The following is a 15,085-nucleotide window of genomic DNA, read 5'->3' on the forward strand; positions in this document are numbered from 1 at the left end:
TCAACCATTCTGGGGTCTCTGTGCTGGAGAGGGGGGAGACAGGGTTACTTTGTCCTAAGACTTGTAGCAGTGTTTCAGGCAGAGCTGTTCAAGCACACTTAAACAATGAGTAATTAGATGTCTCCTCTGCTATGGCACAGAAAAGGTAGAGTGAGCACCAACTAGAGCTTCAGCCCTGCGCAGCTAGCTTTTGAGTAGTTCTGCCTGATCAGATGCTGCAGTACAGGGAGCAGAGAAACTGTCTACATATGCTCATACTTAATATGCTCTTTGTAGCCTTGCTCTTTGTGATTCCCACAAGACCACCGGTTTGTTGTAGGCTGCTTGGTCATGTTTTTTAACATGGCTTCAGCATCCTAATAGTTTGTGGCACTGGACATGAGCGTAGGAATGGGGTTTTGTGCAGGGGTCAAAAGACTCATGATACTAGACCTACTTCATGAAACTCACCTTAGCATGAGGCAAAAAACCTTTGATACAGCTGCTGAAATTTTGGCACATGTAGTGCCAAATGCACTACTACTACTACTACTACTACGCCAAATGCAGAGTTAGCAAAGCATCCTTAAATTGAGACATTAATATGCACCTTATTTTGTGGTAAAGCATATGTCATCGTTTGTAATGATACCTTCAGATGTTTGAGCAGGTGTCTGTAGACTTATACTAACACTTTACTTGAGCATTCCTGCTTGAACGCTGTTGCCTCAAAGGTAGAAATACAGACATTTTACAAGAGGTAATTGTCATAAATACCTGCTAAAAAGCCAAAGGAGTTGTTAGTATAAATCACAGCATTTGCTTCCATATCGCAAATCAGGCTGAGAACATCCTTTTACTGGATTCTACATAAGTGCATAAATGTAGACTGGTTAAGCAGGATTCAGAAGAAATCTGTGCTCAATGACTGTAGAATGTACATCGCTCGTCTCTTTGGTGAGCCACTATGCAGCTATAGAGTTGTAATAATCATTTGTGTGTTGTGTAACATCACAGGGCCATTGTATTATCATCGGTATGCTCCGGTCACATTGGTTGCATGATGCTCTCCAAGAGATGGAAGGATTTTATTGCCCTTTTTTTTTTCAGATGAGAATGTGTCTAAGTTAAAGATAAAAGCTCTAGAAGCTTCAACAGCCTGTCTCATGAATTACTGTTAAGGGAATGTATCATCTATTTAAAACTATTTCTGTCAGCACAGAAATCCTGATGAACATGTGCCAGAGGTAGGGAAAATGGACATAGATTCTCCTAATGGAAATAGTTTTTTTTCTCGATCTTGTTAATAGATTTTAATAAGAAAATATTCTTTGGCAGTAGAAATTGCTCGTCCTGATAGGTATGTGGGAAAAGTTTGGAGTATACCATCATGTACTAATGTTTTTAGAACATACTTGGTCACACAGTTCAGATTCTGACAATAACGTACTTCAGAGTCAGTCCCATTTCCCCAGGATTCTAATTTTTGCAGACAAATCCTTAGATTATCTTGATTTTTAAAGACTAATCAAGCAGTTAGTTGTTTAAGGCCAGTGTTCCCTTTTGTCCCATATGCAGAGGTGCTTCTGATAACTTCATTGCCTCGGCATACTGCTTCATGTGGTGTTACTTCAAATGCTTAAAGCACTTTCAAGATTATCAGTATTGCTATTCTCCAGTGAAGACCCCAGATTTATTTTAACATTCACAAGAAATGAACTCTGTTACTGGACTAAATTTCTTTATAAAATACATTTTGTATGTGTTGGGTATTTTCTAGCTAATAGTGAATGATGGAAATGCTGCTTTATTATTTGAAACCTATCCAAAACTTTTGATATCGACCATTACTGAAGTTTGGCACAGAGCAGGAGTGAACTTCTGTGTTCTGATTAAAGAGACTGTGCCAAGAATAGAACTTTATTAGGCAAATAATATATATATGTAAAGGTAAATACTCTGCTACTGTAAGCTAAAACTCAAATGGATTAGAAGTCAATATTTATTACCTTTCAAAATGGAAACCTGTGTAGAGTTTTTCTCCCAAGTGCTTTTTTAGCATTTAACCATACTTGACAAATGCGTTCAGATGATGATTTTATATTAAAATTCGGATGCACTGTAGTACTGAATCTAATCATTAAGTACCATCAAGGAACAGATGGCAAGAGAGGACACAACTGGTTTGCAGCCTGCATAGATTTAAGCCTGAAGCCATTAAGCTATCACATTCCTATTTCTGATAAATTTTTCATTGACCAAAACCTAAGACATAATCCCTGATTATATGAGGTCTCAATCTGTAATTCATGGCACTGATAACATTTCAAAAATCCCTGGAATTCTCTCTATATTCTGTAGTTTTTAAACTAATGCCCTATTGGGGTAGATGCTTTTGTCAGCTTTTGGTGCTATTGAAATTAATGTATCTTGTCATAAGTAGGTTGCTCTTAAATGCAAAATTGCTTAAGGCTATCTTTTACTGCTCTGCTTCCTATTGACTTCTAGACAGATTTGCCCTATTTTGCTAGGCTGTTCACCAGTGGAGCAGTTCAGTTTCTCCACCTAATAAAATGAGTAATTCATAGTTGTAGCATGCATTGCCTTGAAAATATCTATAGTGTAACTAGTATGGTAGCCACTAGACTCTTATGTTTTTTATTTTCCAGAATTTTTTGACAGTTTATCTTCTGTTCTTTAAAGCTACCTTTCACCAAGGTCAGTTTTAGAATTGTGGGGTTTTTTTGTTTTATTTTCAAAGTTATTTCCTTGCATCTTTTAGCTTTGAAAGTTACTTATATTCCCAACATCGTGTACTAGCTTATTTTAATGGTATTGGACCAAGTGTATTTTGAGAAGCAGGATTTTTTACTATGAATAAAAATGTAGTTGTTGCAGATTCTTTTTCTTGGTCACAAGAATAATTCATCCCATACCAATGTAAGTAATCTATTCAAATCTAATAAATTAGTTGCAAGAAGATACAATAAGCTGATTTGAGGATGTATGCTGTTGAAAGCAATAACATTTTTGGAGATTTATGTTTAGAATTTTATCTTTCAGGAAAACATTTTCCTATAGGTTGCATTTAATTAGTTTTACTCATGTAGTTATTTCAATATGTTTGATGGGGACATCAGCCTATTTATTTCTGGCTTGGAGAGTCTGACAAATCAGTTATATTAACAATACATAGTTGGAAACATGAAGCTAGCTAGCTGAAACATCATGCTATGTTATTTCCTCTTTGAGAGCAGAGAGATAAGACAATACCCGAGAAGGTGGTTTTTAGTGAACAAGTGAAATTATTCAAAACAAAGGGTTTTGTGGATCAAGGAGACTACTGAGTTCTAAAGTTGGAAGCTTTGAGAGAATGTGTCCTCGTTATCAGTGGTGGGAGGGAGGTGGTTTTTAAGCTGAGGGTGCTCCAACTGAAGGACCTAATTGCAGTTCTTTTGGTAACAGTATATAGAATTGATCTATCAAACCTGTTCTTTGCTGTTTAATACAGTTTTCAGGTCAAAACTGACAGTTCGAATGTATTCTGAAAGCCAGAAGGCAGTCACTGAAGATTAAGGAACACTGGTGGTAAATACAAACATGGAAGTATTTACCAAGCGGCCTCTAACTTTATGTATAAGTTTCAATGTGTGGGTCATTGTAATAGATAGGCTATTATACTTTTTAATATAAAATATAAATTTTTACATTATATAGTGTGATTAGGAAGATGATATCGCTCTAGTGCAGCAGTGAAGTCCTGTTCACACTAGAAGGTGGTGCGAGTAGGATTTCACTCTGAGTTAGAAAAGGTATTTCCAAGTAAAAGTCACTTTAGTCATCGCTAATGTTTATTAAGTGAGGGTGTTAAAGACAGATTACCTCCCTTGTTTGAAGAACAATAGCCCAACTTTACACTATTCACAAGAAAAGTCACTAAAGGAAAACTCTTCCATCACTTCCTGCTAATTTCAGTGAGTTATTGAGGCTACGCAATTAATTATATTAAAAATGATTGGTAGAGATTAATAGTGTTAGCAGTGGCTCTTAATTCACTTCATTTTATCCATCATCAAGTGCAAGGGGTTAGACTTCAAATATACTGAAAACGTCCTTGTTGCTGTAACCTGTTTTAAAATTATTCTGAAAAACATTAAGAAAACTTTTGGTATTGCTATCCTGTTGCAACTGTTTCCATAATTTTTTTGGACAAAAGATTATTAGATATTACTAGAATAAATCTGTGCATCAAGTTGTCCTGAGCCTGACATTCTAAACTTTTTAAGTTAGTGATAGTCTTCACTAGCAGAGGATCTTGTAGTTAGACTGTGAGTTTTCCCAAGGGGGAAAGATACATGTCTAGAAGACATCCATGGCACAAAGTTCTCGCAGAAAATTCACAACCTCGGTAAGCTGTTTCCTGCAATTCATGGAAGAAAAACAGTTTCCATTTTAAGATACAGAAATGAAACATTTTGACCCCAAGCAGCATGATTTTTATCACTTAAAAAGCCTAGAATTCCCATAAAATGTAAGGATTGTGTGTCAACCACTGAGTTAGCCTGGAAAGATAAAGATAATGCACCGCATCAGATAAATATATAGGGGGAGGGACTCATGGGGTGATTTGGTGGAAATAAACTACTGTTGAAGGCAAAATATGATTTCTTTAATATAATAACTCCAAAAATCTTTGATACACATCAACTTTAATTTTGATGCAAGACTAATACTACAGCTGTTTTAACTATCTTTGTTCATGCTTAACTAGTCAGAGCTGATCCATAAACTATTGGTTTTTTAAGGTTTAAGTTGGAAAAGATGAAACTTGAATTATGATCATGTGAGCTGAGGATGAAAGATGACTGTTTTTTTTGTAATACTGTTGATAAAGTTCCTACTAAACTGTTTTAAAAATGCTTATATCTTGTTGAGATCTGATAGTGCATCGTGTGAGAGATGTTACTTATTTTGGCACTGCAGGGAAAAATGCTGGTATTCAGTAGCAAAAACCAGGTACGGGTATAATGACATCCTTTACTTACTGATCTTCTCCAAACGTTATGACTTAGCGATTTCAAAGATTTATTTTTCATATTATCCAATGAAAGAGAAAGTAAATTTACCTCATCTTTTGGTGTATGCTAGTACACCAGTGCTAGTAGTGAATTACTGTAGTGTGGAATTTAAAAGGAACGCTGTTGGCAAAGGCATGGAACTGAGAACTTATGTCCTAAGAAATCTTGGGCTCTAGTTGCCTGTGGTTTTTCTTCCTCACACAGATTTTTTTTTTTGTCGTTGGTTGTTTTTGCTGTTGTTCAGGAATTTGTTTCTATTTTCATTTCCCATGTGCAGTATTGGGATATTAATCGTTTGTCTTAAAAGTATGTGAAGATTAATGTTCGTCTAATGTTACGAAGACATACTGCGATGCAAATGTCAACTGTTTTGTTCTTGCAAGATCTGTCTGAAGTCTTTAATAGAGCTTTTGAAGTGAGAAAGTCTTAAAGCCTGAGCTTTTTGACATATGTGTTTTGAATTCTTGTGGTTACACACTCATTTTGTTGATCTTAAATAAAGAGCTGTTATGATATCCTCTCTTTTTGAATGATGGAAAGGGAGATTCAGCTAAAACATACAGCTGTAGAAATGCTGTTGAAGATGATGAAAAGCCGAGAGATAATCCAACAGTCGTTAAGATTAAAGGTGAAGATTAAGGGTCCAAATCGGCCTTTTGGAGATAAGAATGCAGAAATAGGAGACTTCACTCTGTATGCTGTCAGGTCAGCAGGGTTTATCCTGGATTTTCTTTTCCGATTTTAACGAATTCGTGTGAATTCAGTCTGGAAAGGATTTCACAGTTCTGCAAGTCTAAAGCATAACCATTTTTAGTCCGTTTAGTTATTTTTGCAGCTAAAGGTTGACTCTTCTAAATAATACATCTAGGATAATATCAAAGTCACATAGTGTTGGCTGTACTATAACATACTTTCCTGAAACTGCTATGAACAAGTAACGTGGTGATTAGCGTTTAGGAAGAAGACTAATTATCCACAGAAGAGTCTGTTCCCTAATTTTCCTAGGTGCGTATTCATAGATGCAAAGAAGGAGAATGTTGTGCATACTGCTTTCCTTTTAAAAATGACGGTTGTTGATGTGTCTTAAATATCATCGTTTCCTTTCTCAGCCGTGATTTTTCTACATCGTTCCCACTCATGCTCCTAAATAATGAAATTTTAATAATAACGGATTGAAAAAGCACACCAATATTTTTTAAAATTATAAAATGCTAAAAAAGCAAAGCAGTAAAAAGCGAATAAAAAGTTCATTTAATTAACTTAAAAGTATGTGAATTTGTCTGTAATCACACCTGTACAAAGAGCATGCCAAATGCTACCAAATCAAAGTAGTAAGTTGCATCAAAATAATTCATGATAATACTATGTTCAGCAGAGGTGATAGGCCCCCACCTTTTTTCGGTTGTTTGTTTATATTTAAATATCTCAATATCATTTTAATGTCTGTATACAAAAATGCATTAATCCTATGTATATCAATAGTCTTGTATGCATATGTTAGGTATAATAATAATGTGCTTTGCATGCACTTAAGATGATGAATGCATAAGCAGTAATCTGTTTTGTATTTGCAATTATTGCTGTGGGGTGGACCAGGATGTATGCAGGGAAAGCAAGATCTTCTGTGATTTGACTTCTCTGTTACAGATGACCACATGAAAATTTATTCTGGGTTAAGTTCTTGTAAATGAATGGAGCTGAGTATAAGGGCGCATCTTGACTTATGACTTGAAATGAATTGAGTAGTGAAGTCTGGTACACAAGTGGGTGATAATATATTAAAAGCTTAATCAACTCTTCTGTAGTGCTGACTAAAGTTTTATTGTGAAGAGATGCAGATTTGACTCAAAGAAAAAAGCCAAATTGAAACTGTTTATCCTATGAGTAGCCTGGGTAGTTCATATAAGTGAAAGTATGTTTCTACTTAAGATCAGGGTGTTAATCTTTGTCATAACTTCTATGAAATTCAGACATACCTATTTTAATGTATAACGTTTTCCTGCTGTGGCAGACCCTTTTAAGTTTTTTACAGTTTTAAATATTAGAATATGTATTTATACTATGCATACATAACAATGCTTGTAGTTCCCACAGTTCCACTTAAGGATGCGGTCCTTTGTTTTGGGTCGGCCGAACTACGTGATCATATATGTTGCTTCTATAGCTGGAGCTCCCTCCTTCAGTTCTTCAGTTTCTCTTTCCACAAATGTCCAGTGTGTGTTTAAAAAAAAAAAAAAAAAAAAAACAAACCACGCATTGTGTCTGTGTTGCAGGAACCTTTCAAATCCTTTTCAGTCTCTCAGAAGTCATGGGCTTTTTGTTATACCCTTTTTCTGTGTTGCGCATTACAGTTGCACATTGAGGTGGATGAGCAAACTGCAAAAGACAGACTTTACAGTACGTTAGTGCAGAAGTTCATCGTTACGGAAGACAGTAGTGATTTCTGAGGGCAAGCTTTTGCCGTTATCCAGGCTAAAGCTGTCAAGTGGCCGATAGCACTTACTGTACTGATACTTCAAATCATTATGGGTTTTTAAAAGTTACTCTGTTTTACTGGTGAAAGAATTTGAGCCTAGTTGAGAGGTTATCTGGGATTATTTGTAGTAAACCTAAAAATTAGATCCCAGTATCTACTATGATAAAGTCAAATTATAGCTTAAACATGACAATTTTTTTTACCTTAAATTATGATAGAGCTTTTTTAAGTAAACTGTATACTTGTTCTGTATGTTGTGTGTGTTTTCTGTTGTCCTCTGCACAGTCTTCTCTTTGCTTACATCAGTAGCATCTGGCTTTCAGGTTGCAGGTTCTAGGTGTCCTGCCAAGAGAGTTCATGCTAACCTACAGCCTGCTCTATTCAACCTCCTTCTAACGGACTCCTCAGGAGTATGCTCTGTGGGTTGAATGAGCTTTTTAATAGGCAGTTCCAATTGTCAAGGTACAGATGTGTAACACTTCAACTTGTAATACAATATACTGAAGAAATTGAGGGAAGGCCTTTGCATGCTACTTAGAATCTAGGTGATTCACCCGTGGAAAAAGTACGAATCCAGACCTTTCCTAAAGAGCGGCTTCATAGTAAGCAATTGAGCCATCATCTCTACTATGTAGAGAATAACTGTCTGTCTTCTAGACAACATCTCTACTAGCAAATGAAAGAAGTAGAGGTGTCTTGGCAGTGGCGTTCTTTGTTCGTTAATATTTGTTTGCATGTCCTGTGATATTGTCAATATTGAATTCCTCTTGGTCCACTTTCTCAGTTTACCAGGATCATTCTGAACTGTCATAGCATTCTTTGAAATGCTTTTGATTCCTCTCAGTTTATGCCAATCGCAGTTCTTGTACATGTATTCTGTATTCCATTGTCTAAAACTATTAATGGCAATGTTCAATAAAATTAGGCACACCGTTACAGGAACCTCTAGTTTGACAGCGACAAGTTGATAATTTCTTGTTTGAGTACAGTTTTCTAGCTAGTTGCAAATTAATTTACAATATCGTTTAAGCTCTTTAAAAAGCTGTGTGCAGCTGTATCCGTTACCTTCGTCAAAGTTAAACTTCACAATGGTATATCTTCTAGCAGTTCTCTAAGCCTTTCATGGATGATGTTGGAGAAATGCATTGACTCTGTTTTTCCTTGAAAAATCACAGTAGCTGTTTGTTGCGCTCTCTTCTATGTGGTTAATAACTTAGTATGTTACAGGGAATTGCAGAAGGATGACTAATCTGCATTTCATCAAATCTTTTCTACTCTTTTGAGGGGAAAAGAGATGAAAGTATGATTACTGATGTGTGCAACGTGTGCTGGAATATTTACGTTATAGCCGTATTCCAGTTTTTGTATTCACTTGGAAATGAGGCTCCTTATATAGACAGCTCTCCACTTCTCCAGCCACAGAAAACTTTCCTCTTCTTATATCCGGACTTCTGTGTTTCTGATAGATGCTACCAGTTACGTATTGCATGAATAGCCAAAAAGGGTGCTAACCTGATTATCAGAAATGGATGTTTTAATTTCTCTCTGCCTCTGGCAATCATTTCCATAATTTCTTATTTACTTATAGGGGAAAAATGCATGGTAACCAAGACAAGAAGTTGTTATGATGGTACATTATCTAACTTATTTTAGAGAGAGGTTTAAAGATTAATTTTCACCCTATTGAATTCTTTTTATTTAATTCTTGCAGCAATCCAAAGTCTGCCAGCCAGAGAATAAACAAAAAGGTCAATAACGATGCATCATTAAGGATTCAAAATTTGTCAATTTTAGTGAAGCAAATAAAAAGCTACTATCAGGTAAGCGATTGTTTCTCGTGTTTTACCTAGAACTATTTTGAAGTATTTTTACAATTACAGCTTTAACGGTAATAAAAATAAGACAAATATTTTGCTATATCTGTATGGATTCTTGTTTGCTTATAAACAATCAAAAATTTTCTTTACATGTCTATTTCTGTTAAAGCTTTTTGAATGAAATCTGTTTCTATAATTTATATTCTGCTTTTTAACTGCTTTTATACTACAATAAATGGTGTGCGTTGGTATTTTCTGAATTGAGGCAAGTTTTGTGCATATGATAAATCATTACCTGCTCATTTGGTCTACAGATTCAATCCTGGTTAGAAAAGTGTGATGAGCTTTATTGTTCTTCCAAGTAATTTAGTCTTCTATTAGCAAAGGGCAATGAGATGATTTAAAAAAAAAAAAAAAAATCAAGCAGGAATTAATAGCAAGTGCAGTGGTGAGCTAATTTACAGCTATAAAATAGTCATTGAGTTTTTGGTTCTTCGTTTGGTGCAGTAGGTAAGAAGTGATACTGTGCTTTCTAGATGCAGAACCTGGATTGAGTAGCAGACACACTGCAGTAGGACTCTGCAGATATCACTGGTGTCTTAGTGCACCCTTTAGTTCCCCTCTTCACCTTCCTACGCCTTCCTGCCAGGAGAGTCTATGCAACCACCGTGTCTGGGAGGAAATCTGCTTTGATCTGCCTCTTACAGTGCATCATAGCAGAGCCTATACTGTTCCTTGCTATTTATCCTGTGTACACACATAGTATATGTCCTCAGAAACTCCAAAGCAGGATCAAAATTCCCAGCCCTCAGTCTCCTGACCATGCATCTGCACCAGCAAGAAGGTGATTGTAAGAGCAGGCTTGTATCACTAGAGAGGATTCTCAAGACTGAATAACCATTGGTTACTGTGATTTGAACCAGAGCAGGTCTGCCCTTCTGCTCTACCTATGAGGATCAAAAAGTTGCATGTGTGGTGAACTTGTAGGGCAGCAACTCCTGAACCACCCTCCTTGAAACATCACTTCTGGCACCACTGGTTTCCGTCCCCCTCTCTTCTCGTACCCTGTTCCCAAACTCTAAGGTCAGGATTGCCAAGCAATCCAAGTCTGCCTAGCACCCAGTTATGTAAGGTTGGAAGCGCAGTGGTCATCACTATACATCTTTCTAGCTAGCACTTTGTGCATAGGCATACTTCATGTCATTCTTGTCTTGGCAGCTACTGCATGTGGGTATAAGTGGTGTCTGCTAAGAGCATTTTGGCTTTTCCCCTTCCTGCTACTTGAGGCTAGTCACTTCTGCACAGGTATTAGAGTTTCACGTAGCTGGTGTAACAGAAGATAAAAACACTGACAGGAGTGGTCTTCATTTGAACACAAAATATTCCCTGTGCTGCTTTGGCTTTATGGTATCAGCCAGGCCTAGTGCAGTAGTGTCATACAGAATTGCTTGCACATAGGTAAATTACCCTTGGATGATTCGAATTTTGAATGTTGCTTGAAGTCTTTGTGTTAGGAATACTTTATGCTAGCCTCCTTAAAATAAAAGGTTTGTTCAATAAATGTTAATCAGTCACCATGTCTTTAATCGTTTCAGTGTGTTTTGTGCAAGTGTGTATTTACAACTGAATGTCTTTTTTTTTCCTTCTCCCTCCCCACTCTCCCAGGTTTCTAGTCTTGTGAGATACCAGTCTCCTAATATGAGTGGGAAATTGCAAACAGTGTGTCTGACACTTTAGAAGCAGTAGAGGCATTTAGCCAAATTAGAGTGCCTGTTTGCATGCGAAAAACACTTTTAAATTTCTTGATGTGCTCTCAGATATGCCCATGTGCACACAGAGAGCTTTATGTATTGCGGTAGTTGGTTTGGTTTGGAAACTGATGTTAAAGAATGACTTGTAGCTACAAAACTTTTGATCGATTCTATTCATCTGTTTCAAGTACAATGTTCCAGTATGAAAATCCTGCTGAGCTCTGTTACTCACTTCTCAAAGCATGATCCTGAGGCGCTTGTTAGTCTGATCTACGATCAAATGTCACACTTCTTATAACATGGCTGCTTGCAGGCATAGTCTCCTTAGGTCCATCCTCACTTCTCGGCCTGCCTTACCTGCTTAGTTTCTGGCCGTTCTCAATCTTGATCTCTTTGCCAGGTGTAAGCAAGCATGGCATTCATATATCTCAGTCCCAGCAAGTTTGTTTCTCAGAAAGGATTGACAAACCATGTCTACACCTCATGTTGCAGGGCATGCTTTTCAGAGATGGAGGACTGGTTTTGAAAGGTCCTTCTTTGGTAATTGGTTAAGGCAAGAGGAGTGGGGCAGCTACATTACAAGAAAGACAGTGAGAAGTACACCACTTGATTAAACACTATGCACTATAAACTTCCTTGCCGTCTACTCCAGTTACGGATCGCCTAGTCAGAGCAGTGCTACTGAAAAAGCTTGCCTGTCTGCTGTCTTTCATTCCTGTACAGAGATATCTAAAGATTTCATACAGTAGCTGCTTTGATTATAGTCCTGAGAAGAAGTGGGGAAGAAATTACCTCACACAGAGATTCACTGCAAAGATAGCTCTCATTGTTCCTCGTGAGAGAAATCAAGTCCCGTTTTCTCATAGCTGTTCTCAGAATTAGTACACTCTGGGGCATATGTTGAATTGTTGCAGGAGCTAAAAAATATGGGGAGGGTGTTCCAATGAGTTTAGCATTTCACGCAGCTGACTTCTTTGTTCATGAACTCGCTTCTCTCCATCATTCTGTTTATTAATTGGGAAACCAGACAAAGATCACTTTATAGTCAGAAACTCCTCTGGTTTTTTTTCAATCTGCTAGTTTCCTCTTTGCTTGGACTGCCATGCTGTGTGCGCCTGTTGGCCTGGGCGTTCCAAATGAACGCTGCCACATGGCAGCGGTGGTGAAGTCTGCCAATGTATCTGGCAGTGTTTATTTCAAAGCTTATCTTTGGATGCTGAGGGAACTCTGGTTTCTTGGAAGTTGCGTGTTGTTGAGGTGCAAATGTTCTTGGCTGTGCTTAATTTGAGGAGTTTCTTTGGAGAGCGACGCTTAGAGAATCTTCTCTCGCTGTTACCTGTTTTTTTGTTCTGTCTTTGTGACAGACAGCTTAGATTTGACCCCTGCTGTTTGGGTGCAGAGTGTACTTGCAGACAGGCATCTCTGTTGAGTACCTGTATGGACGCTAACTTGGGCATTAAGCCTATGGATAGATGTGTTAATTTGCTCTGCCCTCTAAGGATTGATATATACAGACAGAAGCAACTCCTGGGTAGGTGGTGAGAAAACTTGATAGCCTAATACCTTTAATAGTAGTGACAATTGTGAGGTACTTCTAGTGTAGTGTAGCAGGCAGTTCTGGCATGTGTGTGATGCAGCTGTCATGAGGAAGGTGCTAAAAGGCTCTATGGAGGGGCAGTGGCTGAAAGGACTTACGGGCATTGTTGAGCACAGGATTATACCCTGTGCAATGTGAGTGTAGCAGAAGCAGCCTGGAACTGCCATAAGAACTTAGACTTAAACGCAACTATATACAATGGCAGGGTACTACAAGCTAGGGAATATTGGTGCTGCAGTCCTCAGATGTGATTTACCAGAGCTGTGTGGATATGACCATATAGCCCGACCAAATTTGGGGCAGGCTCAGTGAGATACAGCAGGAAGCTTGTCCTCTTTGCAATGTAGGAAGTCCTCTTAAGACCTGTAGGACTAGGTCTTCAGTTATGGCTAACTGATTGTAATTATAATGTTTTACCTCTAGACTGACGAGTTAAATAGACAAACAGCTGAAATCAGTTATTATGTACGTTGAAACATACATTGAGAAATTACCTATGGTTATTGCAATGATGTATCTCTACTTAAAAGACTTGAGAGTTTAAAAGTCAAACAACAGAAGAAAACCGGCAGCTTCAAAGAGTAGGGAAAAAAAGCAATTCTACTGGCTGTGTATGTGCTTTTGCGTTTTGTGTACTTTCTGTTTTTTGACAACCATAATTTGATTTCACTGATACTGCAAAATCAAAGTTGAACTTGAATTTCTTTTGTCCTGGAAAAAAAATTACTTGAAAAAGGGCTGTACCTAGTCAGTGTTTTTTAACTAGTATGAACTAGTGTTAGTAGTTCAGGAGGTGATACTTTTCATTTGACACTGTTTCAGAGTAAAATCTGGTAATAACTTTTTACAAAACCAAATTCTTAAATTTTGTTAATGATTTCTCGGTACGTGTTTCTGTGCACAAATGTTAAGTGTGATAACCTGGCAATATTTTAGTTTGCAGAATGTATTTCACTGTCCTATATCATCTAAATCACCACTTCCAGCTGAAACTACAATCTTTGTCTCATATCCTTCCTTGGTGTTACTATGTGTTTTATCTGAATACATAGTCAGCTGACAATATTTCTCTGAGTGGACTGTTCCTTGAGTATGCTCTGGAAAGCCATTTGGTATAACAGGTTGTCATGATGGTTGATAGGTTTTCTAATTTTCTCAAACACTATTTTTAAGGGAAATTTCTGTATCTTATTCTCTTTTTTTTTCTACTTATTTTTGAAGATGTTTCACATTTACCAGTGCTTGAAGTTATTCTCTGTAGCTAGCATTTGGAACTATTAAATTCTCAAATTTCAGAGTTGTGTAACTAATGGATGGGAAATAATTTACTGTTGAAATCTGGGCATGGAAAGGGTGCAGAGACGACCAGCAGAACCCTTCAGATTATCCCCCTTTGTTAGTCTCATCTGCTATTACTGCTTAAATAGTAGTCAATAAAACATTTTACTCCGAAGTTACCAAGTCTTACTCTAAAGTGTTCAAGAGCAGATGGCTTCAAAGAGAAGAGCTAGAAAGATGACCCTTTTTTTTTTCCAGTTTAAAAAATGAAAATCTAAGGTAGGCTTCTGAGGACTGAATTTATTTAACAGTCACTGGAGGCTGAAACTGAGAGGGCAAAAGTGTAAAGGATTCAACTGTTTCTCTTATCCAAATAGAACAATGCTAAAATTACCTATATCTCTCAGGAAGAAAGGTAGGGATTCCTTCATACGAAAATCAAAAAATTCATTCACACTGATGTTACACAGAACTGAAACAAAGATCAAAGAAAAAATGTGATACATCTGAAACATGATAAAGCAGGAATTCATATTCCATCCAATACTGTGGATAGCTGTCATGACACATTTCTCCTGTGCTTCGTCATTCCCAAATGAGGCTGTAATCAGTATGTGTACACAATGCTGCAATGAAAAAAAAAAAAAAAAAAAAAAAGGGATTTCTACCTTTACATTTTGTTTCAGAGAATCATTTCTGTGAACTTAGACTATTGTTCCTCTGCTGAAGACTCTTTGTATTTGAGGGTCAGATCTTGGTTAAAAAAATCTGGAACGTGCCCCACTGAGTTATCTAGGTTACAGCTTTCCAAACCACTTTTGCTCAGGTATCACTAATGATGACAGTAGGCACTCCCTGGGCTGCAGCAGGAAGTACAACGCCTCTCATTCTGCCTACATATTTCCACTAATGTTTTACAGCTTCTTCTTTAAGGTCATGGGGATAGTTCCAGAAAGGGTGCATTAATGCCAGGTTTTGGGAATAAAGACAGGGTTTTCTTTGTTTCACAGAATCACAGAATGGTTAAGGTTGGAAGGGACCTCTGGAGATCATCTAGTCCAACCTCCCTGCTCAAGCAGGGTCACCTAGAGCATATTGCCCAGGATCAC

General features: G+C 37.3%; 1 protein-coding gene across 16 annotated transcripts in view; it reads left to right on the forward strand.

Annotated features, from left to right (window-relative positions):
* The window catches only part of CCDC88A (coiled-coil domain containing 88A), a 106,629-nt gene that overhangs the window by 19,126 nt on the left and 72,418 nt on the right, over positions 1-15,085 (forward strand). For all 16 annotated transcript variants that reach the window (XM_068939930.1, XM_068939932.1, XM_068939933.1 and 13 more), the window contains exon 4: positions 9,245-9,353. In XM_068939930.1, the coding sequence (XP_068796031.1) occupies positions 9,245-9,353 (109 nt within the window). The remainder of the gene's footprint in view (positions 1-9,244; positions 9,354-15,085) is intronic.

This window comes from Struthio camelus, chromosome 3 (assembly GCF_040807025.1).
Source record: "Struthio camelus isolate bStrCam1 chromosome 3, bStrCam1.hap1, whole genome shotgun sequence".
In the NCBI taxonomy this organism is placed as follows: Eukaryota; Metazoa; Chordata; class Aves; order Struthioniformes; family Struthionidae; genus Struthio; species Struthio camelus.